Raw genomic sequence first — 27,109 nt, forward strand, 5'->3', positions numbered from 1 at the left:
CGCCTTCTGGTCACGTGTTATAGCAATAATCGTTCCATTCCGTGTTCGTTCATATATATATACTTTTTATTTATTCATATCTAATTTATATAATTCATTATTCGTAATTAGTTCGTGTATAGTATAACATACGATATGCGAAAACGAATCGTAAATGAAGTCGCAAAAAATTGAATCGCCCGAAGGCGACCCCGGCTCGATCGAATCTGCCTATACTATACTTATACAATATATCACCGTACGATATTTTTCTTTTATTTTTCCCCGTTTTTCTTCGCCGCTCCGCGTGAGAATCGCTCTGTGAAAAATGACGTAAAATGTAATTCGACAGATTTCGACAGCGCGACCCTCGTACCGATAGCTATACATAACTCCTCCGAGTTCTTCGAAGGTGCTTTCATTTTACTTTAGTTCACGTCGCGTGGATCTTGTCGCCACTTTTGAGCTGCTTCCCTCCTCGCGTCCGGTACCAACTGGGAGCGCATACCACCCAAAACGTTGCTGGTAGCCTCCGTAGCGAGAATTATCGGTTTCACTACCGTCGGTGGTATTTGCCTCAGAACTCCGCCCACCGCTCCGGAGACTCCCTTCTGCTCGTGCTCCTCGCTGGCTACCCGCACCAATTGATTCGCCGTCTCTCCCAAACCCTGCGGAAAAATAATCACGTGGTTAATCGATCGACGGATCGGTATAGGTGACGAATTTCATTTCGTTCGCCGGTTCACCCACCTCCTTCACCAGCGTGTAGGCGTTGGCCATTCCCTCCCTTATGTCGAGCGGCTGGTTGAATCGTCTTCTTCGCCCTTTTTGCCCTTTACTTTTTTGCCTTACTCCTGGCCCGGGACTGACCATGTCGTAGGCCGTCTCGGCGGTGCTCTGTATGGCGTTGACCAGTCGCGAGGCGAGTTCCAAAGCCGCCATTGCGGTAGAAGTTGTGAAACTATTGGCACCTCGCTGCAGTCCTCGGACGATTCTGCCATCCTTCTGGTACTGTTCGATCGGCAGCCAAAACAGATCACGTATACCCTGAACTGAAATTAGAAATCGACGATCGATCGGTGCTTTCGAGGGTGATTCTTCTCTCCTTCCACGGGATACTCACATAGTTGTACCAGCGAGTGCATAGGCCCCACTCCGCCCAGCAAACTGGGTAGCTGATTTTTTTTTATGTCCTGCAGCCACTCGGTGAGCATGAAAGCGACCAATTTGTCGAATCCCAACAGACCGTGGCGATGTGACAATCTTTTCAGCCTTAATTCGGAACAGTTCAATTGGGCAAGGCCCATCAGTAGGCCGGCTAGCGGGCCGTGCGTCAGGTCGACTCGTTTCCCTTGGTAATCGAGCCTCACGAGTACTTCCGGGGCGAAGATAACGCTTCTGGAATAACGTGTATCGATTCGTGAAAATAGTAAAAAATGAAATTAGGCGGAGAGCGAAATAACTACGGAGTATCAACCTGAAGTAGATCGGCTGCGTGTCCTCGTGCGCGTCACCGCCGGTTTTCACCTCCGATTTGCTCTCTTGTATCTTCAACTCGTCTTCGAGGAGTATCAGCAAATTTTGATCGTAGCTGCCGCCTACCTGGCAGCCCGTCCCACTCGCCGATGGGGGGTCGTTGGTCGACGAGGAGGACGAGAGGGATGACTCGTTTACGCTCATTACCGGAGGGTGATGCGTGGGTGTGCTGTGCTTCGATCCTGGGGAAGACTGGGTGCTGCTCGGAGCACTGATCCCAGTACCACCCTGCAACGGTTCCTTCGAGCTGCCGCTTAGCTCGGTGAAGAAGTCGATCAGGAACAAGAGGCTGTCCTGATCGACGTTCAGTCTCAACGGCAGCAGGCTCAATTTCAAGCAGCACTCTTGGGCCACCAACTTCGGGTCGGGTCGCACGTGGACGGCTTTCATCGCGAACATGTTCGCGTGGGACTGACGCGGTCGGGCCTCGCTGCTGTACTGGTAGAGGAACTTGTTGATGTGGGAAGATTCCAGTCTGTCTCTTATCTCGATTTCGTTGACCAGCAATACTTGTCTCGACGCCTCGGATGTGTTGTCGGGATAAACTTCGTGCTGAAATCTGACTTTGTTCAATTGAAGCTCCATCAGAATGTCGCGCTGTCTTCCGGGACCTCCGATGGACTGCCAGTCGGACGACAATTCCCGCGTCTTCACACGGGGAGAGTTTGGCACACTTCCGAAACGTACTTCGTTCGGCGTAGCTTTGCTGAATCCGACACCTCCGACGCCCCCGACCGCGGAACGACTCCTGCGTTAGAAAAGAGATGAGGTAAAAATACGTTTCATTATGGTGCAAGGGTAACGTGTAGGTAGTCAAAAGCGCATCTGACCTCCCTTGGACCGAACTCCCGATCCTATGCGAGCCCTCGTCTATTCTGACGTTTTTTTTCGACGACAAACTTGAACCGCCAAAGTCTTTACCTCCGTACATGTGCCAAACGAGCGTCATCTCGCATAGGGTGTACCGCAGTATGGCGGCGGGAAAATTTTTCGGAGCTTTTAAGAGATCCGTTTTTCCGAGTGGTACGGAGAAATGATTGTCGACAACGCGAATCGGATCCTCTGAAAGCCAACGAATTTCCGGCACCCCGTGTCTAGGCATTATACCGGCCCCTGCCTCTTCTCCTAGAATGCAAAAGTCGTCATCTGGATAATCGGGATTTCCACTATCCGCCTCTGTGTTTCGCACCCCAGGATTTTTTTCAATTCCCACACCCGCCGGACTCTGATTAACCGGATGTGATTCGTCGGGGAAAAAAAATACCTGGGCTTGAGTGCTGTCGTTTGGAGATTTTCCGTCATTGCTTGTCATAGTTCCTGCAAAAAATCCATCCATCCGATTGGAGTCTCGCGACACCTCCGTAATTTTCCTCTCCCAAATACAGGTGGTATGTACTCACCTTTGACCGTATCCTCCATGGCGTCGACCATCAAACTGTTGACACGTTCTTCTTGACTCTTGCTCAACACGTTGATATTTTCGTCTCCCAATAAGCTTTCCTCGTCAACCGAGGACGGAATCACGACGCTATCGGTACTTTTGCTGCACGACACGAGATCTCCGTCGCTTGCGAAGTAAGTCAGTAGCTGCATCAGGGCTCGGCCTGAGTCGGAGCAAGTGCGAACGTGCAAAACGTTATTGCTAGCCCTTAAGTCGATTCGCGGTGCTCCCCCGCACATTTTTTCGTTCAACCTCAGCGACAATTCGAAGAGCCCGAGATCCATAACGCACACGTAGTCTTTTCTCAAATCCACGTCGCTACCGATTTTCTCCGATATGAATAGGGCCACATCCTCGGCAATGAAGCGCAGTGTGGAGGTATTCGTCTGTGCGGCGATGTTACTCGACACGCTGAAATTTCCTAGAGTAACCATGGAGCGTAGTTCTAGATTGATCGGCCTGTAAAATATGAAATGTTTTCAAATTATTTCTATAATTAACAAATGACGAGAACATTATTTGCTTTTACCTGTAATCTACCGAGCAATCCCAGAGATGTAAGTGTAGTTCGGTCAGTACTCCGGGTGGTGAATATCCAGCTAGCGGATGATCCACTACATCCAGACAATCAGTTAGCTGCGTGAACCAAGATGCTTGCGAAGAACTCATTCTATGTCTCAGCGTTGCATTCCGTATCCCCACCGCCACTCTGAAAGTCTATGATATAAATTGTAAAAGATCACCCGATCAAATCTCAGAAGGGATTTAATTGTTACCTTTATCCTATGGGTCTGATGCGCGGACTGTATCCGCACGGCGACGCTGAGCATGTCTTTTTCAATGGAATTATTTGTTACGTTAGCCCCCTTTTCGCTGCGGTATATAGTTTGCTGGCAGTATCTCGGTGTCGTACTGTTCATACCGCGAAGCGGGGGCGCCTGCGAAGGCGCAGTTATCAAACCGCAATGATTTAGCGAAACGTTCCTGAGCATCGCGCAGACATATCCTAAATCATTATTTCCTTTGTAGGCACTGACTGAGAATATCAGAGCATCTTCCAGCCGTAGGATCAACTCCCCCTGCTGCCCTGGGATAACGTTATGGGAGGAATCTCTCACAGGTGTGTACATGCTCAGTAGTCCTTGATTTATATTCAGAGTCAAAGCTACCGTGCTTTGTCCTGTTTCGGAGATCTTTGTCTCACGCTGTTTAAAACTCCTGTCCGCCACGGATCGATATATACCCTCTTCGTCAGAATCAGAATCCGAATCATACTGGATTCCACTTTTACACATGCTGAATCTGGAAATTTTCGATTCGGTAATTTACGTATCTTCTTTTAAAAAGTAATCAAGCACGGAAATAGTACCTGGGATATATCGATTCCTGTAACAAAGTTGAAGCCAAGTCCAATCCGATATGGGATTCGATGTGAGTCATAGTCTTGGGCTTTGGCGCGGACGGCTCCCAAAGAAATAGGTCCGAGTTAAACCGATTGTAAAGCAATTCGTATAAATGCTTGGAAGGTATCTGGATCGAAACACTGGGCAAACCAATTTCCAGCTGTATCCTAGATCCACGTATTCCTTCCTCTATAAAATCTAGCATCTCCTGTCGACTTCCAGGTATCACTAGCTCCTCACCCTCTCTGTGGGTCAAACGTTTCGATGTATAAATTTAGTTTTATCTTTTATTTCATGCTATTATACCACAAAACTGACCTGTGATCGGGATAGTTGTTTCTGTCATTCTGTGTCTGAGGTTTGGAATGAGGCGTATCTGACTCGTGAACAACCCGTTTCGAACTGAAGGGTGAAGGCTGATGTTTCATTGTGTTTTCCAAAGTTTCGGCCAAGCAAGGCTCCTGCTCCCCTTCTGAGCTATCCTCCAAAGGCCCTCCCAAATGCTTTGGATACACACTAATAACCATTCTGGGCCAACCAAAGCCTTCTCCACCTTGAGACAACGAACTGTTGGCTTTTTCATCTGTAGAGGCTTTGCCGATTTCAACAGGAGTGTCAGAATCCGCTTCTGTATAAGACAGTAATACCTGACGGCATTGAATTTCATGCCGAGCTTGACAATGGTTCCGACTCTCCATAGAAGAATGAATTTGCGCATCGCTCAGTCTCAGGGTTACGTAGTCTTGTCGTACCGACCTCTTCCACCAGGGCGTTCTACTCATGTCGTGCAAGGGTCGTAAGTCTGGTATGGGAAATCTGGAATAGGAATGATCAAATAAATTCACAATTGATTTTCTACCTCATTATGTTCGGAGAAAATCTTACCTCAATTTTATCGTACAATTTGGTGAAGAGATTTTCACATCAGTTTTTGAATCTGGTAGCAATGAACTTTCCACGGCTTGATGAAATAACGTTTGTTGGTTCTAGAAAAATCGAATTAATGATCCCACGGTTCAATCAGAATGTATAGAAAAGCTGGTATACCCATAAAGACTTACAACAGCATCTCTTGAGGTTGTAACAGGGTTGCAGTTGCATATAGGATGCGGATTCAAGATAGCTGATATCCTGTCCACTATAGTAATATCCATTTCACTTCTACATTCTTCCAATTGAATGCTAAAGATTTTAGATATTTTAGGTGGTGACCAATTGGCGTTTTGTCAATCATAATAATTTGACGAGAATTAATTGGCTTACTCGATATCTGTGCGTGGGTGTGCGAACTTTGTTAGCTGAGCATGTCTGACAGCCTTCTCACTGTATTTAAATCGTGCTCGGAAATCAGTCTTATTCGCAAAGCTGTAGTTATTCGGCAGAGTGTCTTTTGGAAATCCTAACAATTCTATGTACTCTACACTCTGAATTTTCTTTGAATTCGGACCATTGGAATCGATCAGACATTCCAGTATTTCAAGACTGGCTAGACTAAGGTTACCAGATATCGTTGAAGCTTGCGCGGTGGTTTTTTCATTACCCTCGAGAACCAGCGGTGCAGCTAACAGTCTGAAACATAATTAAGAGAAACGTGGTCAAGTAGGTGAACTGAGACTGATGTTTGATAAATATCAGGGATTGTCTTCAAAGGACTACCTGATATGGCTGAGTTGACAAGCCTCCACAAATAATTTCGAGGCCTTTTCAAAATCTTTATTTCCATATCCAGTTACTGCAAATATACCTAGTTTGGCGAAAAATTCGTCTGCTGCACTTTTCATTTGGCTAACGCTTGCTTTTGTTAATCCCGATCCCTCGATAGAAGATGTGAGTATATCCTCGTGCAATAGAATGATGGCAATTGACGAAAGTCTTGTATGGAATTGAAATATTTCTGCAGTCGGATCCACGTCTATGCTCTGTCTATGTTTCTGGGGTTTGTGTACGTTAGACGCGGAACTCTTGGAACTTATACTGCTTGCTGAGATACTTCCTTCCATACTGGTGTTGTTGCTTGTTATAGAATCACTAGTGGACATTATGCCAGGTAATCGCATCGGTAGAAATTCATCTTCATTGTCCGACTCATCCAGAGATGCTGTTGACCATCCTTGTGTGTGACGTAAATCCTTGAGTAAAGAAAACGCTGAATTTTGTTTTTCTTGCACTCAATAATCTAGTCTTACGGTTCCTTACTGTTGAGCGGAGTCCTTGCACCGGGTGAATCTGCTGCAAAAGCTCACGTTCTATACGATTAAAGTCACTGCCCCCCATTGGCTTCTCCATACAGGATCTTGGAGCTACGTTGCTTGTATCTTCCAAATCCGGAGAAGCAAGCCCATGAGCTAGCTCTATTAAAACATGCAGTTGTCGGGGGCTGATGAATGATGTGAATGATCCCAGGGTCACCTCGATTTCCACCTAAAAAGTCGAAAGTTACAGGTTTCTGTCGAGACGGAAATTCTGCAAAAAATTACCTTTGGGCCTAGAACTCCATCCCCTTGTTTGATTTTAAGCCGCACCTCCTGTCGCCCAGCTAATTTTCCAAACATTATTGGATCTGACTCGCTCAAGTTGTTTATCATATTCCTTTCGGGTGGAGTTTGCATGTTTTGTGTGGGAGATATTTGTGCGGAAGAAAATTGACTATCCGAATTCTGAAGAAAAATCAATGTAGTTGATTTACTACTAACTCATAGCATGTTATCAAATAAAAATGAAATATATCAGATTAGGTCATTTGAAAGTTACCTTTGAATCCGGAGTGGAACCCCTACTAGCGGTCATTACACTCCTAGAGAATGTTCGAGCACGGGAAGGAAACTCATCTGTGTGGAAGGTGACTCCCTCGAGGTAAAATTTCTTGGTTGCAAATGCTGATACCACATAGCCTTTATTTGTAAGATTTGGATCCAAAGTAGAGCTTCCGGGGTCAGAACCTGCTTCATCCGAATACTCCAAATTCTTTATACTCATTTGTATTGCAACGCCAGTTGTTGAATCCACAGGCACATGTTCCAGGCGTATCACAGTATCTATAAATCTAACCTTAACCCTGCATAAGACTGCAAATGAAATAATAGAGGAGAATAAGTCCTATTGTGGTTGAAATGCTGTAGTTATCTGGGAAAACGAAAAACTCAGCAATTTTATTACTTGAGTCTATTGCCTGAGCGAACAATTCCAGTCCTTCGAGTGGCTGAGCAGTTTCTGTGCCCGTAGCATCATGCTGTAAACATTCTTGGGCAAGCTGCATGCTCGATGTCATCGAACTCCACATCGATTCAAACATGGAAGCACCGGTGTCGATTCTTTGCCGCGGCTGGACCGTGAGACGAAGTCCTGTGACTTCGACATAACTAGCATCGCTTAACAGTGCGGACCAGGGTATACTGACAGACATCTCTTCTACAAACCCATCAATGAACTCTACAGGCAAGTGTTGTTGCTCGCCCATTTCATTCAGGGCCTGAGAATCAGAAAATATCACGTGCATTTTGTTTGACTGGAAACAAAAACTCACTCCCAGACAAAAATTAACAGCGACAACAAAGAAAGACTCATTATACCTGGACATCAAGTCTGACATCTGTAACTCGACCTGTGCCATTGTAAAGATCTACAGTCAGTTGATCGAGCGTCAGTTTTTCCTCAAGGAATTGGCCCAGATATCTTTGTAGGAGGTATCTGCAAGCCCTTTTCTTTATTCCCTCTGACCAGGGTAGACATCCCAACCAAGACATTTTGTCTTTTTAGTAAATGTGTTACTCTAGGACAGGCATGGGAGCAAGGCTCTCACGAGGAGCTTTCGAGACTTCTCTAATCATGCGTATCGGTTTCTTCTCTAGTCGTTGTTTCCAAAAATACTAAAAACTAAATTATTTGAATATGGGTCTATTATTTCTTCTGTGACTTGCGCCCGTGGTGAAAAAACAACACTGATCATAATATGACGATTGACGTCTTAAGTTTATACGTTGCACCAGACACCTGCACGCGCACATTCGCAAACGCAATGACATTGTTTCTACATGCACGCAATCGCATTTGCTCGTCTGCTCTGACGGCATAAGATACAGTGATAGTATACATCAAAAGCAGACATCACCATACACAAATGAGAGTTTTGAACTACAAAAACGACCATTGATCCGTTTTAATTTGAATACTTACCGATTTGTAGATATCAAAGTGCTTAAGAACAAATCCAATTTCTTTGTAGTGATAGAATCGTGTGCGCTCCGATTCATGAATTGGAATAGTTTCTAAAATCCACACACTGACGAGATCATTTTATTGGTTTCATAAATGTGATTGGAAATGACATAGCATTATTTGACATCGTACAATAGTATTATTAATTCAGAATCACGCTCATGACGTGATGCATGTTGATTCATAAGCGTTGAAGGGGAGAACGATATTTCAAAAACGAGTCGCACTTCTCGCACCGTACAGAGTACGGTTTTTCTGGAATGCCGTCCAATTTTTCATCGTTAATTTGGACTGACACTGACAGCAAGGCGAAAGTAAATATACGTGACCGTGGAAAATAATCAGTCTGTTAAAACAAATCTATCGAGGTCAGCACTCAAGATCTTCAGGATAGTTCCATCACAGGCTGAAAAGGTCGGATTTCTACTGAAGCTAACCTTACACCTGGTGAACCATCCAAAGCTCTGAATACCAAACGCACAATGGCCTTGACAAATGTTTTGCTGCTCAGTCAGATATCCGGATATGTCTTTGCACTGATTTTGTCTTTGTGCGTAATTGTACCCATGAGCTTGCACCAGAATGAATTTCGGTAATATTACTTTATCGTCATACTCTTAATACTGAATCATTATTGCTTGAGTCACCATCCAAGACTTAGAATTGCATCACCAACAATTTTGTCAAATGGGCAACAATGATTGAGGAATTATTGGTTCGATCTGTCATGAAATTCATCTCTGTTTGCAGCGGACACTGCCTTTTATTTTCTACAGGAGTGTGGCAGGAAGATGATGGACAGTTCATGGTTGATTGGGCATCACAAGCTTACTGCAATTACACGATATTTGTCGGTTTGCTCTTATTCCTAACTTGTGCCGTGCAGATATATCGCCTCTCCATGCTGATGTATCGTGGAGAAGATAGCTCCTTTCTGTCTGCTTTTGTGGATGTAGTTTCCTCAGTGTTCCTCACTGCATTGACTCTCATTGCAGCTATTATTATTACCCTAGGGTTCATGACTTGGTGCGACTGTATGACCAAGAGATTTCAATCCTGCGAACTTGCAGCGGGCAATGATATCGATAAAAAAGATGGAATAGATACCTCAGGGTACCACATAGAACTGGGAGCTGCTCAGTTCGGAGCCTGGAGCAGCTTATCTGTTTGGGTCGGGCTGTCTGTCTTTGCAGTTCTCAAGCTTCTGAGGTATCATCAGTTGGAAAATATGAAAGTTTCCATGTACAGGGAAAGGCAGAGGTTGATACAAGCCAGCAGTAGCTCCTCTCAGCCATTACATAGTTAGATGCTGAAGAAAATATTGGTTTGTACATTACTACGTGGAGACATAATAATCAATTGTTGGTACATATTAGTTATGTTCGATTATACTGACAATAATCAATTTGGAACCAACATATCAGAAAAAATATGGGTACAGTCTTGAGACTAGATTAGGGGAGCTGACAACGAGCAATATGAATTTTACTGTTCACCGCTACCTCTATATTATATTTCCATTCAATCATTCGATAAATATAATTACTCTGTAAAAGTGCAATGTTGATGAAAGCATCGTGAAAAATTTCAGAATAACTCGTCTTTCGGTGACCCACATAAAATTCGATTTCCACGAATATAGTGAAGTATTGAGAAATATGAGACTGTCAAGATAACGCTACACATGGCAAAGGTCAGCTCAGAAGTATCACGTGTAATCTGTGTAATGTTCGTTATATTTTCCACAACATAGTATGATCTTTCAACCTTTGCCAGTTACGGCAACAGAACTCACCCAAATTCATACGTAAATGTTGGATATTTTCAAGGTCAATGAAAAAAATATCTGTCACAATATCCTTGTGATACGTAAGGTGAATACAATTTTACTTCTTCTTGAGATCAACAATTATCAGACCAAAAATATCTTAGCTATAAACAAAGCTGTATATAGTAGTCCTTGAGAAATTGCAAAGAAAAACATGCAGTGATTCGTATGAAAATCAAATATTGGACAAATGAGTCATTATTTTTATGAAGGGCTATGTTCGAAGTAAAACATTGCCAACGATATCACATGGTTTACAATCTCTATGAAAGAGGTAGACTGGAAGAGATACAGTAAAAAATCAAACAAGTCGGGCAGGAAAGAAATGAAAAACCCTTCAGGCTATTTGCATCACATATGAATGTCATCAATCTTTGATTGATAGCAGTAAGAAAACGTATCTCATAATGAAATAAATGTCATATGTAACTATGAATTTACGAATAACTCAAATCATTTTTCTGCATTGTCCCAACGTATTTCGGCGGCTACCATTAGGACAGCGATTAGCTGGTACATCGATTATCATAAATGGGTCTATGCTAGCCGATACACATTCTAGTTGAAAAGTGGTTTCATTAACATCTATATATTGACCGTGAGCGCAAGGTCCCCCAACTTTTCTCAATTCGTAGCACATGTTTTTGAAAAACACCAATCCGTCTTTTAAACATGGATTCGTTTGACACTTTGGAATTGCCTCTCCTAGAGATAGAACTGCGTAATTTTGAGGTTCACAAGGTCCTTGTCTATAAGCAGGAAAACACGAATCGTTCAGTGGAAAATAGAGATATCCTCGCTTGCAGTCACATTCCCAAGCACTGGTATTTCCATCCCCAGGGTAAAGCAGCATGTTTATTGGACATCGATCAGGCACATATAACGGAATACGTTCGCTTATCTGGGGAAAATTAGTTTAACAATTTTAGATGAACTGTATCTAATTCATGAGGATCTGTTATTTGGAAACAAGTCTCATAGATTATGCCTAGCAAAAGAAGCCAAGGCTAAACAATGTTCAATCCCCGGTTTAATTTATACATTATTTTCAATTATAAACATTTACAAATTTGATTTTTCCACGTCAGGATTCATAGAAACTTTGTGTTGAATCATTAATAATGATAATGATCAGATCAATGTCAGGACTTACTTTTGGGTTATTCCCGCTGAGTCTGTCATCTTCATCTTCCGTTGGAAACTGAATATCCTGCCCCGATATTCCCAAGGAATATATCATCACAGCAAGAGTTCCAAATAGTAGCCACATCATTTTTTCAAGCTATAATGCGTTAGAAAACTAGACCTTCTAGTTGAACAAATAATAGGATGAGAGCACGGAATACGAATAAATGATATAAATAAAACCAACAGTAGGTGATAATTTATGCTGATCTTTGAACTAAATGACTACTTCACTAGTTTGTGGTATTTATTGTCCAAGAACGGTATTGGGAATGGACTAACTGGCTGACTGCCTGGCTGGTTTATACCGCCACAGCAATTGCACTGACTATCTTCTGCAAAATCATTTAATAAAACCGTTATACCACAGAGGCTCCTAAGCCTCAAGGCTAACTAGTACTGAGAAAAAAGAGACCACAAAAATAACGGCTGGTCATTATCAGGCAGTGGGAACACATCAGAATAATATGTTACTATAATTAGTACGCTGTGTGCCATAATTCAAGTTAGATAGGTGTGCTCATTAAGCACAAAAACATGCATGAAGTAAATATACTTTATAGCCGTATACATACACCTGTAAGTGTATGAAATTTGACCGGTATCAGTTTCAGATATAATTGTTCATGGTTCTTGGTACTTTTATGACGCACATTCTGTGAACCCACTCTTCACTGCAATTTCAGTCAATAAACATGCTAACTAAGGTAATTTATCTATGACATATGCCGATAGATTAGAGCATTGAATCTTTGTGCAAAGCATTCAAATGTCTATACCAATTCACATATCTAGGAATATGAATGCGTGTAGCTCTAATATTTGAATGAATAGATCATCAGTCGTCGATACTTGCTTACCAACTAACATTGTATCCGAAAAGGTCATACCTTTGGCAAGATTATTAATTAATCTGTTACACAAAACAAAGCAAATATCCGGGATATTTCAGACTGACACTTTGCAAAACGCAACCTGCCTCCAACAATACTCACAAAAAAAAGGGAAAATTGTGTAAAAGGAGTTCGAGTGTAAAACAGATGGATAGATTTATTGACATTTTCATTTTCTGCTTCAAAGGAACTAGATTAACTTTCACGATGCATATGTATACTCGGCTTAGTAGAAGTTTCTGATTTGGATAAGCTCTATCCGTAAGCAAATTTTTCCAAATCACCGACTTCCACATGGCTTCGTGTGTACGTAGGTGTTGGATGTAAATTCAGGATACGAGGATATCCATCTTTTCTGGACTGTTGTCCAATGATTGTAAAAACGATGAATATCCCTCCCAAGTGGTAAACTCCTTGAAGAGCTCCAGTATTTGGTGAGGTTTCAAATCTCCGAATTGAGTAAAAATGTCATAGTCTTTCATGATCAGATTAGGCCCACAACCTGGTTCCCAGGTCCTATGCAGAACGCAAAACAAGCATTGCTGATGGAGGTCAATGTTAATGTACAACATGATAAATAATGCAATTACTCACTCCATATGTGCTATAACTCGTGCCCTTCTTGCCACCATATGTTGATTCAAAAAATACCACAAAGGTTTTAGATGTTTTTCATCAATAACTTCATCAAAGAGGTTTTTTTTTCCTTCGATTCGGACAATGTTCCAATTGTCTAGATCCAACCTCTGGTTTGGCGATAGTTTTGCAACTGTATTTCTGCTAAATTCTGGAAGCCACGGCAGAAGTGACTTTCTTGGAATTTCGCCTAGTATTTCAAAGTCAAATAACACTTGAAACAGGACAGATACTCCCCGATAATTGTGAAAGCCGAAGCCTTTGTGGGATGTTAATTTCTAAAACCAGAAGGCAGTTTTTGAACGTAAGAGACATTGGAACTTGGCCTTAATTCCAACTCATTTGTTACAAACCCGCAAAGTTGATGGTGGGACACAAACATAGAAACGAGGTCTTCCATAAGATACAATGCCAGATTGTCTGACAACATCCAGTATCAATCTCCTAAGAACATTCAAATCTGGTAGGATTCCGATAATTTGTATTCCCAACTCAGCCCCCCACTTGGCTGTGTTAAAACCTGAAAGAAATCGAGCGAGCCTATTCCCTTCATCATGTTTATCTTGATACATGAATCTCCATATATTCAATAAATCAGCTTGAAGAATTGACACTCTAGACGGATATTTATCTCTTAAATCTTCGAGAACTTTGATGAAGCAATCCTGAGGCTCTAGTACTGTGATATGTGGAAGGCCCGCGTCTAAAAGTTTTTCAGTTATCAGACCAATCCCTGCGTTTGCTTCGATGACATTGTGAGGGTCACTTAGTAAGGAATCTTTGATCAGGTCAAAGATCTTTTTAGCTGCATCGTCGTGCATCAAATACAACTCCTTTGTCTTTGTCTTCCTGCTCAGTAATCGTTTTGGTACAGCATTTATGTATTCTGACAATTTTCCACTCTCAATGTGTTTGAGAATTTTGTTTTTAACGTCCGTGGACCCACCATCGATATTTTCGATACCGATGTTTTCTGTTGGATTCAAATTCGTAGCGTCATTCGACTCGATGATCGTCGCGTTCAGGTTACTATCTGTCAAAATCGAGGTTGTAGTTGAGGTTACGTATCTCCGACATAATGATAAACCAACTTTGGACACGACTCCGATCATTGAACCTCGAAATCGTTTTATTACTCAACATCTACCAACTTCGTCTCTTTGTGGAAAATGCCTCGGAAAAATAACGCAACTTCCAACTCACTCGTTCCGTGATACAACACGTGGTCACAGCACTACTGCTGTACTCCATACATCTAGCCCCATTGACTTGGCGCGTTGTACATACGTGAAAGAAGAGCTTGGTGCCCGTTGCCTAGTCTATAGTCTACCGTTGATGAAGAAGAAACTAAATTTCGCATGCATTTCTGTATTTCATAAAATTATTTTAAAGCAGTTCTTTGCTTTGAAATTGAGTACAATAGATATTTACAAATATGTCTCTGTATAATTTCATAAGAATTTGTCATCCTTTTTTCTTCCCTTTCCTGGCGACCACCAACTGTGGTGGTAAAGGTAGCTTAAGTATGACACTGTTCTTATCATCTTTTGATGATACGGCGCCAACAAATCTAGCCAATTCTCCCAACTTCTTGATTCCGACACGGTTTTTGAAAATTGTAGTCAATAGATTCAAATCTAATTTGTAGTTTGATATCATGAGGCCTAGGATTATGCAATGTATCATTCCCTTGTCTCTCATGGTGTTTGGACGTTGCCTGAAATAAAATTCAGCGATATTAGGTACTATTGATACTATTGAAAATAAATATTATCTACCTTCCATGGGCACTGGGTACGCTGTACGACTGTATGACGTGATTACTAATATCAGTTGACAAAGGGCATATGTCTGATCCTTTTTTTTTCGCATCTTTGATAGGCATACTCAGCCATGTAACTACAGCTTCCATATAAAGCAGGATGGCGATCTCATTTAAATCACAGACCTTTGATTTTAATTTGCTAAGAGTTTTCTCAAAGAACTTTGATTTCCTGAAAAAATATGTTCATTTTCAATCCTTCAAGATATAGAAAAAAAGGGAATTAAAGTAAGAATCAGCATATGATTTCCACATTACCCTTCTACTTTTTCATGTAAAATAAAGTTGCATCCTTCATGGAGTGTTTCTAATTTTTCTAAAGGAACGATATCATTTATGTCATAGACATCCTCTACTCTGGAAGCACTTCTGTTACAATTGGGCATGTTCATGTTGGTTACTGAATCATCTTGCAAAGACGGTAGAGATAATTCCGATCTTTCTATATTCACACCTGCAAAAAGTAAAATAAAAAATTGAGCAAATTGGTGCTGACGTCTCTTCTGTTTTTTTGGTAAATTGCAGTTCTTACTCGAAACTGTTTTTTCCAACTGTTCTTTAACGGTTTCTACGTCGATTTTCATCCTTTCGATTTGTTCGGTTCTTCTTTTAACTTTTTTCGAACCAAACTGTTTATGTAGCATAGCAATTCTATTTTCATCTAAATCGATGTTACTTTCAACTTCCTTGTCTAGTACGGCGGCAACCTGCCATCTTTCAGCTTGGACCAATCGGACCTTGCCTGTTCTTTTGTTGTGAATAGCCAGCATGGTATACGTCGGTGCTTCATCAGGGTCAGGTCTATGACCTCTGTAAACAATCTGGCCGTTTGACAGAGCCAACAATTGTTTGTTCGATTTTTCTTCGCGGTACAAACCACATTTCATATTAGTGACCTCCTCATCCTTCAGCTTTCCATTTTGAAAATGAACTAAAACGTATGAATACAACAGAAGCAACGTTGGTAAAGTTACAATTAGTTTGAAATCATGGTCAGGTTATAGCAGAGTTGTATCAATTGATTGACCTACCAATAATCGGTTGTATTTTATTCGGTTTCAGGGAAACTTTATCGATCGTTGCTTCGACGGGACGTTGCATTTTTGTGTGATAATTCGACTAAAAAAGCAAATATCCGCTAACACCCCGTCTCAGGTCGTTGTGAACACGTGCCAATCCACCCAGCCTTTTTGCTTTGTATACTATATCAGTCAGCTATCGGTGCGCAAAGCGTAAAATAGTCGAAACTCGAAATAATCAAACGAATGAAGTGAGCCTCGAAGAAGTGAGTGCTCGGTCGGCCGTCGACGGGGTAAGTTCACGGGTTGTCCGTGGGGTGGATATAAGTGAGTGGCGAGTCCGCCATCTTGGCAACGATCTTCCTTCGCACCGGGCGGCATTTCGCGCGCGATTTGTTGACAAAAGCTCACATAATTCTGTCCCACGTACAGAGTAGAAGTGAACAAAATTACTATTTGTCGGTGGGAATACATAATATCTATTTTTTCTCGTCGAATTCTGACCGGGCACAAATTAAGTCAGTCAGAGTTCAAGCCAGAGCCCGATCGGTGAACGAGGACGAGGACGTCCGACGTGGGACCACGGGGTGGGGGGTGCCGGACCCGGAGAGTTGCGTGACGACGGTTGACGGCAGAGCGAGGGGCAGTTGGGTGTCGGTGTCTGTTTCTTGCTGAAATGAAAATGGCGTTCGTCTGTTGAGCGGAGCGGGCCGCCGCTAAAGATGCTCGCGGTACTAACGGGCACGTGAAAATAGTGAGTACGTTGAACTGGACGATATACTGTGGTGTAAATAATTGTTTGTGCCGTGAGTCGTATCAGGTTATTTATTAAACGTCAGTGATGGACATAAGACGGCGTAAGAAGTTACGATGAAGTGACGAAGACTGCGGCTACGACGACGAGAACGGAGGTGCGTCTCAGTGTCGGCTAAAGTACAGTAAAAACCAGTTGCGCGGCAGTGCATTTGTGACGGAGAGCGCCGATGCCGGCCGAATACTACGAAGATTTCAAAACAAATTTCCAAATCCAAAGGGCGTTGCACATTGATCCTCAAGACTCAAGCAACATGACCGCAAACATGTATCGGGTGGGAGGTATGATACCAAACTATCCTTTACGCGATGCATCCGAAAAATATTCTCTCATTTCCTGGCTCTAATTAGCCACGGGAAAATTAATGTTTGCAAATGGCATCGCGATGGCGCCTATAACTGTGCGCGTCCCCATGTTGCTTCTTCTCGCTTCTCCCTGCCCTCTTCCCTTCCTTATATCAATGGTGCGTATACCCATCGTTGTCCCCACGTCCTCTGTCCCCCTCTCTCGCCCCCTTCAGCTCGAGAAGCAAAGCACCAAAGGTTTCCCGCACGGCGATCGGCGTCGTCGCGTCCTTTGAGACATATCTGACATGTTAGCTTCCTATGTATTCAAATGGTACCCGTTTCTATTGGACGATACGTGCCGGAGGAAAAAAACAAATGCGAATCGGATATCCTGTGTACCGATTATATTTTTCCGTGTCCTCCTGTTATCGTCCGCTCTCTTCAAGTTCTTTTTCAACGTTGTTATTCGAGATAGATGTGATTCCGCGAGGATTTGCAAATTGTCACAGGCAAAATAGTCATCTCACTGATGATGATAGTCGAGTATGGTTAGCGATTGGCTCAATTTTTGTCTACCCAATCGTTTCCCATCCACCTCTGGAAAGTGAATGACTTTCCGTTTGACTTTGACTTTGGAATTATATAACTGTAGTAATGTCAGGGATATGAATAATGGTGTTAAAGATAAGGGCAATGTTATGGTAATAATCCAATGACTCTTCGTTATTCGTGCACTAGACTAGCTGCCACAATTCTTTGGAGTTTGAGGGAAAAATTTTCTTTATCTTTTGTGCTTTCAGATTACGTGTACTTTGAGACGTCCTCGACATCACCCTATCAGATTCGCAGGATAGAAGAATTGAACAAGGTACTGCCAGCATCTGCATCCACTTTATTATTACCTCAATGATTTTCCAATGAACAATTTTGGAATCTTGACCCGAGTCGCTTAAATTTGTATTTGGTTTTGTTTTAGTTATTGGTTTCTTATTATTATTATTGTTTTTTTTTCATTCGTCTAACCAGGAGTGAGATCATTGACTCTTTTCAACAAGTTGTTCCAACTCATTCTTTCAGACAGCCAGTGGAAATGTCGAAGCAAAAGTAATGTGTTTCTTCAGGCGGCGAGATCTGCCTTCTACTCTGATCATGCTAGCTGATAAGCATCAATGTAAGTTCACATTCATTCAATAATCGGGAATGGCAAAATGTGCTCTCATCTCAACTGACAAACGAGATAGAATGCAGTTTTGGGGTGAGAATGTATAATAAGTAATGTTGAAAGGAGGGTAGCGGTATCGATTTACCTAGAGGGGTAATGGGGAAGCTATGGGGAGTAGTATTCACCCTATTCTCTCTGCTTCCCCCTTACTAACACCCTCGGCTCCCCTTTCACCCTACTCCCCTTTTACAACCCCAACTAAATGAATGATTGAAGCAGGGAAGGGGGTACCTGGCGGAGGGGAGTTTGAGGGGAGTGGGAAGTTTGTGCAATTGTGCATGCACACATTCGTTATTTGGACTGTCTGTGTAGTCGAACACAAACTTGTGGTAGTGCGACGTACACAAGGTGAGGTCAGAGATTCAACATTCCCCCACCCTCTACCTCCAATTTTCTTGTCGAATCGCGCTACAGGCTAACATACTTTACAACTTTGACAAACTGATTCAACCATTGATAATCTCACCTTTCTCAGGTAGCTAAATTGTGATTGTGCAACTACCCATTTACTTTCCTTCACTTTAACAGTAGATGCGCGATTAAAAGAATCGAGCGCATTCTAGTCTAGTAAAAAGCTTGTATTTCATAATGTCGCATACATTGTCATCACACTTTGGATTCGCTTGTTTTTAATTCAATTTCATTCCCACACCAATTATTAATTGATTAAATTATAATTCTAAGTTGCTGTTTGGAAAATCGAATCATCGAAGCGAATATGCAATGGTTTGGAGGTGGCAATGCTTTTCGATAAACAATTACATTGATAAGTTGAATAAACCCTGAGATAGACTAGATTTCTGATAACAATTCCAGTGGCAAGCGTGGAGCAGCAGAGGTCAGATTCACCCGCGATCACGCAGATTCAAAAACTAGAGAATCCAGACTCGACTAAGGAGTTGACCGGTAAGGACACTATTGGGATCGGCCCCAAAACTATGGTCAAAGGGGGAGGTAAAGGTGGCTGGTTGAAGGCCCCACTTTCGGAGGCACAGGAGCCACACGGTGAGTTGCTTAGCCAATTGAAGATTGCGTTTTTACCAAAATTGATTAATTCGGTCGTTTTATTCCTCATACGAGTCTCAGAGTTTATCGTTAACAAATTAGTTTTTGCTAATTACACCTATTCGCAAAATTTGAAAATACTTATAAGCCTATGATGATGTACGGCTACCGATTCAGCAGTGGGATCTTAAAAAATTCTTCGTAATCTTGGTGGTGGTCCAAAGTCTAGATTCCGACCACTGTAAGGCCGAAGATACAGAATTATAAATATCGGTATCGAACGACACCCTCTCCTGGAAGCGCTATGGTTAGGGCTTCGTATTCGTGTTACTGTAAAAAATTTTACATGAATCATGAAGTCCGAGACATTTATTCATTCTTTATATGACGTTTGTGAGCACGGTATTTTCTTCAAGTTGTTTCAAATACCTTTTTAGTCAAATTTAAGATTGATTTTGTCAAATCATTGGAAATTCTACGTGTTCGAATCGTCGCTTATAGTCGCCTGTAGAAAAAACCATGCTCACAATTGTTTTACAAGTCCCACTGTACTTCGTGATGATTCTTTAGTAATCTGAGGCTTTTACCTTACTCAGAATTTAATTATACACCTATTTTTATTTCCATTAGTACATTCATTTCAGTTCATAAGCTTCTGTCGCACCTGCAATTTGTTTTCTTATACATTAATTGTATTAATTAGCGATACAACTTCTTTACTATTAATTCATCCATTTTTTTTTTTTTTCCATAAATTCAGGCGTAGACGAAGGAGCAATGGGAAGTGGAGGTGTAGGTGATTTGAGCGTCAAACAGAGACACCAGATGAAACATCGCGAGTTGTTTCTATCACGGCAAGTGGAGACTATGCCTGCTACTCACATAAGGGGCAAGTGCTGCGTCACTTTGCTCAACGAGACCGAGTCCCTGCTGAGCTACCTCAACAAAGAGGACTCTTTTTTTTACTGCCTCGTGTTCGACCCGGCCCAGCGAACATTACTAGCTGACAAAGGTAAAAGAATTCTTCGACGACAATTTTTCATTTTTTTTTACCAGCAATTCTGGCCGTTTGCGTTATCTTGTTATTTTTTTTTTTAGGGGAAATCAGAGTCGGCAGTCGGTATCAGGCCGACGGTATTGCCCCCGTTCCCCTGACTTTGTCGGAAAGAGAGATGGATACCCGGAGACTCCAAGACCTCGAATCATTGGTATGGACTCCACGCCACACTCTCACAGATCGCCAGATAGACCAATTCCTAGTAGTCAGCCGTTCCGTTGGCACGTTTGCACGAGCTCTAGATTGCTCGTCTTCGGTCAAGCAACCTTCTCTCCACATGTCCGCCGCTGCTGCATCCAGAGATATAACTCTCGTGAGTAAAAAATAACCTGAGAGATAATCTAGCGTTTTTTGTTGTGAGGCTTTTCCATCGCCGTTGTTCATTTTCAATTCAATCAATTCCAGTTTCACGCAATGGATACCCTGCATCGGCACAACTACGATGTAGCCAGAGCTATGTCATCTCTGGTACCAAGTTCGGGACCGGTATTGTGCAGAGATGAAATGGAGGAGTGGAGTGCGTCCGAAGCGAATCTCTTCGAAGAGGCCCTCGACAAATATGGCAAAGACTTTTCCGACATTCGCCAGGATTTTGTTAGTCTCACTTATATTCATTCGTTTTTCACGCTCTCTAACGTACCGTATACCTTGAGATGGACCTTGACACCTTTCTTTCATTTTTATTTGTTCCTTTTAGCTACCTTGGAAAACGTTGAAAAACGTCATCGAATACTATTACATGTGGAAGACAACGGATCGCTACGTCCAACAGAAGCGAGTGAAAGCTGTGGAGGCCGAGAGTAAATTGAAACAAGTGTACATCCCAAATTATAACAAACCATCCGGTAATTCGGGAGCACCTTCGACAGCGACGGTGATACCCTTGGGGAACAACAACAACAACAGCAACGGAAAATTGCCGAACGTATTGAACGGCAGTAGCAGCAACGGAAACGTGACAACGGACGTCGGGTCTTTATTGGCTTCCGGTGTTGGCGGTAGCAAGGCCTGCGAGAGCTGTCAGGGTATGCAGAGCGGTCAGTGGTACGCATGGGGCCCGTCCCACATGCAGTGCAGATTGTGCCAGTCCTGTTGGACTTACTGGAAGAAATACGGCGGGCTGAAGGTACTCTTTTACAAATCTCCCGCTTGACGCGAACGTACTAGCGTCCAATTTCTAATCGCTAAACGATGCGCGTTATGCTCAGGTACCTTCGCGCATAGACGACGTGGACTTGGACAGAAAGAGAGGAGGCTCGACCAGCGGAGGTGCCGGGGGCGGCGCTTCCGACGAGGAGAGCAGGACTCCGGGTGGCGCGCACAGACCGCACCGATGCAGCATCCCTTCCTGCGGGAAAGAGTTCAAATTGAAGGCCCACCTGAGCCGCCACTACGCCAGTGCCCACGGCGTGGACCTTCGGGGGAGCGCTGTCGGAGGTGTGGGAGGCGTGGGCGGGAGCGGCGGAGGAGGGGGAGGCGGTTCGCCGCGTCCCGTCATGAAAACCCGTTCCGCCTTTTATCTGAGGACGTCCGCCCTGGCTCGGGCCGCCCGCAGACTGTGCGCCGCTCAGCTTCGGACTCGACACGCGGCTCGAGCTCCCCATCAGCCGGTGAACGCCATGCCCCTCAGACATCTCTGCGCCTCGCCGCAGCTCGCCACAAAAACACCTCGCGAATTGCAGATCCTCGCGCGAGCGACGCGACCCCGGCCACGTCCGCGCGTCACTGACATCGCCACGAGACTCGGCGACCACCCGTCTCCACGTCAACCCGGAGACTGGGACTGGCTCACACTCACCCTACCTGCACAGAGGAAGCAACCGGATCGCGTATTTTTTCCACGACCTCCCAAGGCGCCAGGTATTTCAGTTTTACATTCAGCTTTACTTGTTCCTACGGTCGATGAGTCGATGCTTAGAAAATGATTGTCGAACAGATGGTAGTCTGCTCTACGAAAGGGTTCCCAACAAACCGGAGGCCGAGAGGCTGCCCCTGACGCCTCCTCAGACCCAAACGTCGTCACTACAGACCTCGCAGACGATCCTGAAGCGTTCGCGGCCGCCGTTCGACGAGGTCAACGGATCTGATGGTAAGTTCCATTGAGGAGACCCAGGGGGTTAAATTCTTAACGATTAAAAAACTGAAAGATATCTTTGTTTGTTGGCCTTTACTCGGATCTGGACTGGGACGAAGGTAAATCGATAATTTTGTCCTGTCAGAGCCCTCGTCGTCGTAGTCCTAGTCGCGTTTCACTCCAAGTCAAGCGATGCTCGAACGATATCCGTGATGATTTCAGGAATAGCTATAAACGCTGGACTTCCCGGGGGACCTCCGGCGAAAAGAGCCCATCACTCGCAGCAGTTGCACCCTAAGAGTACCTTGGAGCATTCGACTCCCGCGGCGATGCCTCTGCCGCCCCCTTTAAACGGAAGAGCACCGCCTCATCCGCCTAATCATCCTCACGGAGCGCAGCAACCGATATCGCGAAGCAATGCGCGGAAGCAAGTTATTTCATGGATGGACGCACCCGACGATGTCTACTTTCGGGCCTCGGATCAGGCCAAGTCGGTATAATCGACTTCGTTATTAATCCCCGGTTCATTCGCCAATCAAAATTATTATTCTCCGATCTTTATTATTCTTGGATTAGATTTGAAAAAACAAAAAAAAAAAAAAAAACTGTGGCAACATTTCGCTGTAGATAGAAAATGAACCAGGGGTTAGAGATGATCCGATCAAAGTACACCGTCCCTAACTATTTGATTTTTTTCGCTTCTTCCCGCAGGAGAGTTAGGAGAACGCTATCTTCGGTAGAGCTTCGACGAGCTGCTCGAAAGCCATGGCGGAGATTGCCGACCCCCCAGCACCCGCCACAACCGATTCATAGGGCGCAACGGGGCGAGGATATGGTCGTCATTCTCGATTGAATATGATTACGATTATGATTATGATAACGATAATAATAATAATAATAATAATAATGTTGGATGCACCAAATTGAGCTCACCGACGACCGAGTATAACGACGACCTCGACTTGATTCAACGTTAATACCAGGCAAAAAAATACCCAAAGCCGACGGGGGCTGTATCTTTTATTTCATTTGGGTTCGATCGATATCGATACTAGCTCAGCTCTCTTCTATCGCAAACGGTGAACGATCCATTTGATAAATTCAGTTAGTTTTTAATTCACACGGAAATAACTACGTCATTAAATACTTGAAAATTCTCAACTTTTCCCAGCCTGCTCCACCCTCGGATCTAGCCAAGGAATTGTTGTTGTTGTTGTTGTTGTTGTTGTTATTTCCACTATTATTATTATCATTGTCATTGTTATTAATATCATTTGATCGGTCAATGCACGGTTGTATCGTTGATGAATCCGCAGTCATCGACAATGGTGGAACCGCACTGGTATTAACCGTTGATGAAGAGAAATACTTAACAAAAATGCGAGACATTCGTCGTGATTTTCTATTTGTATTAATTAAGTATCGTTGTTATTGATAATAATGATTATTATTATTATTAAATGTACATATACATGTCACTAAACGAATAGGCAGACTTGACCGGACTCGACCGATAACGTACATAGACACATACGTGAAGACAGACAGGAAATTGGAACAGTTGTTGGAGATCCGTAGAATAAATCAACGGATCACCTTCGAACATATTCCCGGAGAAATATACAGTTTACAAGGCATTAACCGAAATAATTAATTGAAAATTACGCTAGCCTTCAATGCTGGTGTGATTAAGACCGTGCGCTTGTTTTATGTGCTCGGGGACAGAATATGCCTGATAAGATTACCATTACACTGTATGCGAAAAGAACGAATGCGAGTGAGAGAGGAAGAATGCTAATTGTGAATATTTTTATTAAATTTTCAAGTTTGATGACGTCCGTCGCAAAAATTAACAAATAAATACACTTAAGGATGACTAGCAAGTTAAGAAAATTATTTATTATCCCATTACCCGTCGAAGACAAGGGCGACTAATATATAAGTTCTTTAGCAACATCTTGACGTGTTTTTGTGCATATTAATTGAGGAACACGAATTTTCTCAATCAAATCCTCGTTCTTTATTTTTTCCAATTTGTTCCGATTTTCTTTCGATTTCTTAATTGATTTTTCGATTACTGCATCTTCTTCACACCCTGGAGGCACCTCATGATCTGCAACTGAAGGTACGTCATCCTAGATTTATTCCCGATTTTTTTCTGATTTTTTATAATTTTTTCCGATTTTTTAATTAATTATTTAGATTTTCCACCCATATCTGCGGGCGCCGCCATTTTCTATAAGCTCCGCCCACCGCGAGTACAGCTAGCGCCATGTGGCGGATTTTCGGTGAACTAACCCCCAGAAAAACGCGAAAGTTTTGACCCTTCTTCGAGAAAAACCGGGAAAGTATTGACCCCCCTTTCTCTGAGCTCCGCCCACCGCGAGTACAGCTAGCGCCATGTGGCGGATTTTCGGTGAACTAAAACCTCGAAAATCACAGGGGGTAACCGGGAAAGTATTGACCGATACATTGGAGGGTCAAAACTTTCCCGGTTACCTTCCCAGCCCTGCTCGCCGGGAAAGTATTGACCGATACATTGGAGGGTCAAAACTTTCCCGGTTACTTTTCCGAGTCGCGCTCGCCGGGAAAGTATTGACCGATCCATTGGAGGGTCAATACTTTCCCGATTACCCCCTGTGATTTTAGGGGTCTTAGTTCACCGAAATTCCGCCACATGGCGCTAGTTGTCCGGAGGCTGGATTCAGAAGAGGGTGCTTCATCTCTTTTCAAAATTAATTGAATCAAGGCCAGGGTGCGTCATCTCGAAAAATTCAAAATAAAGTGAGTTCAGGGTGCGTCATCTCGAAAAATTCAAAATAAAGTGAGTTCAGGGTGCGTCATTTCAACATTATTGGCAAAAATTGAAAAAAATTGAAAAAAATTGAAAAAAATCGGAAAAAATCAGGAAAAAATCGGGAATAAATCTGGGATGACGTACCTTCAGTTCCAGATCATGAGGTGCCTCCAGGTTGTTGGGAAAATACAGTAATCGAAAAATCAATTAAGAAATCGGAAGAAAATCGAAGAAAAATTGGGAAAAATCTAAAAATTCTTTTAAAGGTCGTGTACTTTACCTGCTTACCATCAAAAGCTTGCAGGACATAGAGGAGGCCTAGTTATTAATCGATCAATAGTATATATATCAGTGGTATATACATATATCAGCTCCATTGATCAATAGTGTAATAGTCAATACATCTATGATAGTGCTCAGTGTGAAGTCTGAATTCGTAGGCTCAAGAAGTGTACGGTACGTGGTCAGTAGCTTTGTTCAGCAGGGTTTTTTATTTCTTGCTTTCATTTTGTGTTATCATAATCTGAAATACCATGTCACGCATTGCAGTGGTGAGTCACTCATATTCTATTAATTTTGATTCCCATCGGTCATTTACTACACAATGGTAGTTCACAAACTTATAATGGTCAACAGGTAACTGGAGGAAATAAGGGTATAGGTTTTGCCATCGTCAAAGGTCTCTCCAAGCAGTTTGATGGGATAGTTTACTTAACTGCCCGAAACACAGAGCTTGGAAATGCTGCTGTAGAAGAGCTGAAGAATACTGGTCATCATGTGAAATTCCATCAACTTGATGTTACAGATGATACCAGTGTTGAGATTTTCAAGAAATACATCATAGATACTCATGGAGGAATAGACATCCTCGTGAACAATGCTGCTATTGCTTTCAAGGTAGGTTCTGGATTTAATTACAAAGAACAGGCACTTATTACCTCTAATTCATAATAATTCAACCTAACCCTCAATACAGACTACTGCGACAGAACCGTTCGAAGTACAAGCAGCTGAAACGATTAGAGTCAACTATTTTGGCTTGTTGAGAGTCTCCAAAGCCCTTTTCCCTCTGCTCAAACCTCATGCTAGGGTGGTACAAATTTCTAGTAGCGCAGGCCACCTTGTCCAGATACCAGGAACAGATCTAAAAGCTCAGTTCTCCGACCCAGGACTCACAGAGGCACAGCTGACCCAGTTAATGAATCAATTTGTTGAGTGAGTTTACCGGGATATTTCTGTAAAATTTTCATCTTGTTTTTATCTTGTATTCCATCCCATTCTAAATTGATTGAATCTTATTTATCACAGAGCTGCAAAAACGGGTTCGCACAAAGCTGCAGGTTGGCCAAATAGCGCTTATATGGCGAGCAAAGTTGGAGTTTCCGCTCTAACTCGTATTCAACAAAGAGAATTGGACGCAGATCCAAGAGAAGATATCGCTGTGAACTCTGTGCATCCAGGATACGTGGACACTGATATGACGAGTCACAAGGGACCACTCACCCCCGACAGAGGAGCAGAAGCTCCGATTTATCTTGCATTATTGCCCAAAGATACTCAAATCAAAGGGAAATATGTCTGGCACGATAAAACTCTCGTCGATTGGGTCAAAGACGAATTGCCAGCTCCCTATTAGTCACCGATCATATTATTTTGACTAAACTCAGCAACTTTTTCAATGTTCTTTTCACATATAACATATTCCAGAGGGTGAGGGTAGCTTGAATATCTTGCAATATTGTAAACTTGTATGTAAAATTGTGCAATCAATTACAATCTATTCAATGGTTATTGTGTCGATTTTTAAGCACTTCCCAACAATTAAATCCCAATTAAGGTGCGGCAAATATAATCTCTCTGGTCTTGTATCAAAAGATATCGATCAGTAGATTCGTA

The 27,109-nt window shown here is 42.8% G+C and overlaps 7 protein-coding genes across 9 annotated transcripts; 3 read left to right on the forward strand and 4 right to left on the reverse strand.

Annotated features, from left to right (window-relative positions):
- Positions 1 to 44: 44 nt before the first annotated feature.
- Positions 45 to 8,271, reverse strand: LOC105685554 (autophagy-related protein 2 homolog A). Its single transcript, XM_012399767.3, has 19 exons — positions 7,929 to 8,271; positions 7,516 to 7,828; positions 7,111 to 7,424; positions 6,837 to 7,016; positions 6,556 to 6,780; positions 6,016 to 6,488; positions 5,623 to 5,928; positions 5,421 to 5,541; positions 5,245 to 5,345; positions 4,678 to 5,175; positions 4,326 to 4,604; positions 3,733 to 4,258; positions 3,486 to 3,673; positions 2,916 to 3,415; positions 2,346 to 2,832; positions 1,457 to 2,263; positions 1,103 to 1,377; positions 730 to 1,031; positions 45 to 647 (listed from the first exon to the last, which is right to left on the reverse strand). The coding sequence occupies exons 1-19, from the start codon at positions 8,100 to 8,102 to the stop codon at positions 408 to 410; spliced, it is 6,309 nt and encodes a 2,102-aa protein (XP_012255190.2). The 5' UTR covers positions 8,103 to 8,271; the 3' UTR covers positions 45 to 407.
- Positions 8,272 to 8,523: 252 nt separating this feature from the next.
- Positions 8,524 to 10,838, forward strand: LOC105685555 (transmembrane protein 179). The gene is made up of 2 exons (XM_012399769.3): positions 8,524 to 9,166; positions 9,325 to 10,838. The coding sequence occupies exons 1-2, from the start codon at positions 9,057 to 9,059 to the stop codon at positions 9,878 to 9,880; spliced, it is 666 nt and encodes a 221-aa protein (XP_012255192.2). The 5' UTR covers positions 8,524 to 9,056; the 3' UTR covers positions 9,881 to 10,838.
- LOC105685556 lies at positions 10,432 to 12,461 on the reverse strand. Its single transcript, XM_012399770.3, has 2 exons — positions 11,556 to 12,461; positions 10,432 to 11,303 (listed from the first exon to the last, which is right to left on the reverse strand). Exons 1-2 carry the CDS (start codon positions 11,673 to 11,675, stop codon positions 10,851 to 10,853), a joined length of 573 nt encoding a protein of 190 aa, XP_012255193.1. The 5' UTR covers positions 11,676 to 12,461; the 3' UTR covers positions 10,432 to 10,850.
- A 150-nt stretch (positions 12,462 to 12,611) lies between these two features.
- LOC105685589 (dimethyladenosine transferase 2, mitochondrial) lies at positions 12,612 to 14,380 on the reverse strand. The gene is made up of 3 exons (XM_012399841.3): positions 13,470 to 14,380; positions 13,075 to 13,394; positions 12,612 to 12,996 (listed from the first exon to the last, which is right to left on the reverse strand). The coding sequence occupies exons 1-3, from the start codon at positions 14,226 to 14,228 to the stop codon at positions 12,810 to 12,812; spliced, it is 1,266 nt and encodes a 421-aa protein (XP_012255264.2). The 5' UTR covers positions 14,229 to 14,380; the 3' UTR covers positions 12,612 to 12,809.
- An 88-nt stretch (positions 14,381 to 14,468) lies between these two features.
- On the reverse strand, positions 14,469 to 16,192 carry LOC105685590. Its single transcript, XM_012399842.3, has 5 exons — positions 15,970 to 16,192; positions 15,471 to 15,869; positions 15,197 to 15,392; positions 14,895 to 15,110; positions 14,469 to 14,833 (listed from the first exon to the last, which is right to left on the reverse strand). Exons 1-5 carry the CDS (start codon positions 16,037 to 16,039, stop codon positions 14,581 to 14,583), a joined length of 1,134 nt encoding a protein of 377 aa, XP_012255265.2. The 5' UTR covers positions 16,040 to 16,192; the 3' UTR covers positions 14,469 to 14,580.
- Positions 16,193 to 16,270: 78 nt separating this feature from the next.
- Positions 16,271 to 24,292, forward strand: LOC105685588 (metastasis-associated protein MTA3). Of its 3 annotated transcripts, none has more exons than XM_020852125.2 (13): positions 16,271 to 17,052; positions 17,859 to 17,926; positions 18,136 to 18,229; positions 19,097 to 19,285; positions 20,046 to 20,297; positions 20,384 to 20,655; positions 20,748 to 20,936; positions 21,040 to 21,468; positions 21,551 to 22,202; positions 22,279 to 22,431; positions 22,506 to 22,535; positions 22,639 to 22,906; positions 23,128 to 24,292. In XM_020852125.2, exons 1-13 carry the CDS (start codon positions 16,941 to 16,943, stop codon positions 23,267 to 23,269), a joined length of 2,850 nt encoding a protein of 949 aa, XP_020707784.1. In that variant the 5' UTR covers positions 16,271 to 16,940; the 3' UTR covers positions 23,270 to 24,292. The 3 variants fall into 3 exon arrangements, with proteins under 3 accessions (XP_020707784.1, XP_048507580.1, XP_012255258.1); XM_048651623.1 differs by having other exon boundaries at positions 22,639 to 22,910; positions 23,128 to 23,296; XM_012399835.3 differs by lacking the exon at positions 22,506 to 22,535.
- A 1,080-nt stretch (positions 24,293 to 25,372) lies between these two features.
- Positions 25,373 to 27,004, forward strand: LOC105685315 (carbonyl reductase [NADPH] 1-like). The gene is made up of 4 exons (XM_012399291.3): positions 25,373 to 25,764; positions 25,850 to 26,110; positions 26,190 to 26,428; positions 26,522 to 27,004. Exons 1-4 carry the CDS (start codon positions 25,747 to 25,749, stop codon positions 26,847 to 26,849), a joined length of 846 nt encoding a protein of 281 aa, XP_012254714.1. The 5' UTR covers positions 25,373 to 25,746; the 3' UTR covers positions 26,850 to 27,004.
- Positions 27,005 to 27,109: the final 105 nt, after the last annotated feature.

Source organism: Athalia rosae, chromosome 3 (genome assembly GCF_917208135.1).
Source record: "Athalia rosae chromosome 3, iyAthRosa1.1, whole genome shotgun sequence".
Lineage (NCBI taxonomy): Eukaryota > Metazoa > Arthropoda > Insecta > Hymenoptera > Athaliidae > Athalia > Athalia rosae.

Coding starts and splice junctions, on each gene's coding strand:
- LOC105685588 (XM_020852125.2), top strand. CDS start 16,941: ATGCCGGCCGAATACTACGAAGATTTCAAAACAAATTTCCAAATCCAA. Junction 17,927..18,135: donor GGATAGAAGAATTGAACAAG/GTACTGCCAGCA, acceptor TCATTCTTTCAG/ACAGCCAGTGGAAATGTCGA. Junction 22,907..23,127: donor CGGGCCTCGGATCAGGCCAA/GTCGGTATAATC, acceptor TTCTTCCCGCAG/GAGAGTTAGGAGAACGCTAT.
- LOC105685554 (XM_012399767.3), bottom strand. CDS start 8,102: ATGTCTTGGTTGGGATGTCTACCCTGGTCAGAGGGAATAAAGAAAAGG. Junction 1,378..1,456: donor ACGCAGCCGATCTACTTCAG/GTTGATACTCCG, acceptor ACGTTATTCCAG/AAGCGTTATCTTCGCCCCGG. Junction 648..729: donor CCTACACGCTGGTGAAGGAG/GTGGGTGAACCG, acceptor ATTTTTCCGCAG/GGTTTGGGAGAGACGGCGAA.
- LOC105685590 (XM_012399842.3), bottom strand. CDS start 16,039: ATGCAACGTCCCGTCGAAGCAACGATCGATAAAGTTTCCCTGAAACCG. Junction 15,870..15,969: donor TAAAATACAACCGATTATTG/GTAGGTCAATCA, acceptor CATACGTTTTAG/TTCATTTTCAAAATGGAAAG. Junction 15,111..15,196: donor TTACATGAAAAAGTAGAAGG/GTAATGTGGAAA, acceptor ATATTTTTTCAG/GAAATCAAAGTTCTTTGAGA.
- LOC105685589 (XM_012399841.3), bottom strand. CDS start 14,228: ATGATCGGAGTCGTGTCCAAAGTTGGTTTATCATTATGTCGGAGATAC. Junction 13,395..13,469: donor TCCCACCATCAACTTTGCGG/GTTTGTAACAAA, acceptor TTCTGGTTTTAG/AAATTAACATCCCACAAAGG. Junction 12,997..13,074: donor CGAGTTATAGCACATATGGA/GTGAGTAATTGC, acceptor CGTTCTGCATAG/GACCTGGGAACCAGGTTGTG.
- LOC105685556 (XM_012399770.3), bottom strand. CDS start 11,675: ATGATGTGGCTACTATTTGGAACTCTTGCTGTGATGATATATTCCTTG. Junction 11,304..11,555: donor TCAGCGGGAATAACCCAAAA/GTAAGTCCTGAC, acceptor AATTTTCCCCAG/ATAAGCGAACGTATTCCGTT.
- LOC105685555 (XM_012399769.3), top strand. CDS start 9,057: ATGGCCTTGACAAATGTTTTGCTGCTCAGTCAGATATCCGGATATGTC. Junction 9,167..9,324: donor TTGCACCAGAATGAATTTCG/GTAATATTACTT, acceptor CTCTGTTTGCAG/CGGACACTGCCTTTTATTTT.
- LOC105685315 (XM_012399291.3), top strand. Junction 26,111..26,189: donor ATGCTGCTATTGCTTTCAAG/GTAGGTTCTGGA, acceptor CCCTCAATACAG/ACTACTGCGACAGAACCGTT. Junction 26,429..26,521: donor TTAATGAATCAATTTGTTGA/GTGAGTTTACCG, acceptor TATTTATCACAG/AGCTGCAAAAACGGGTTCGC.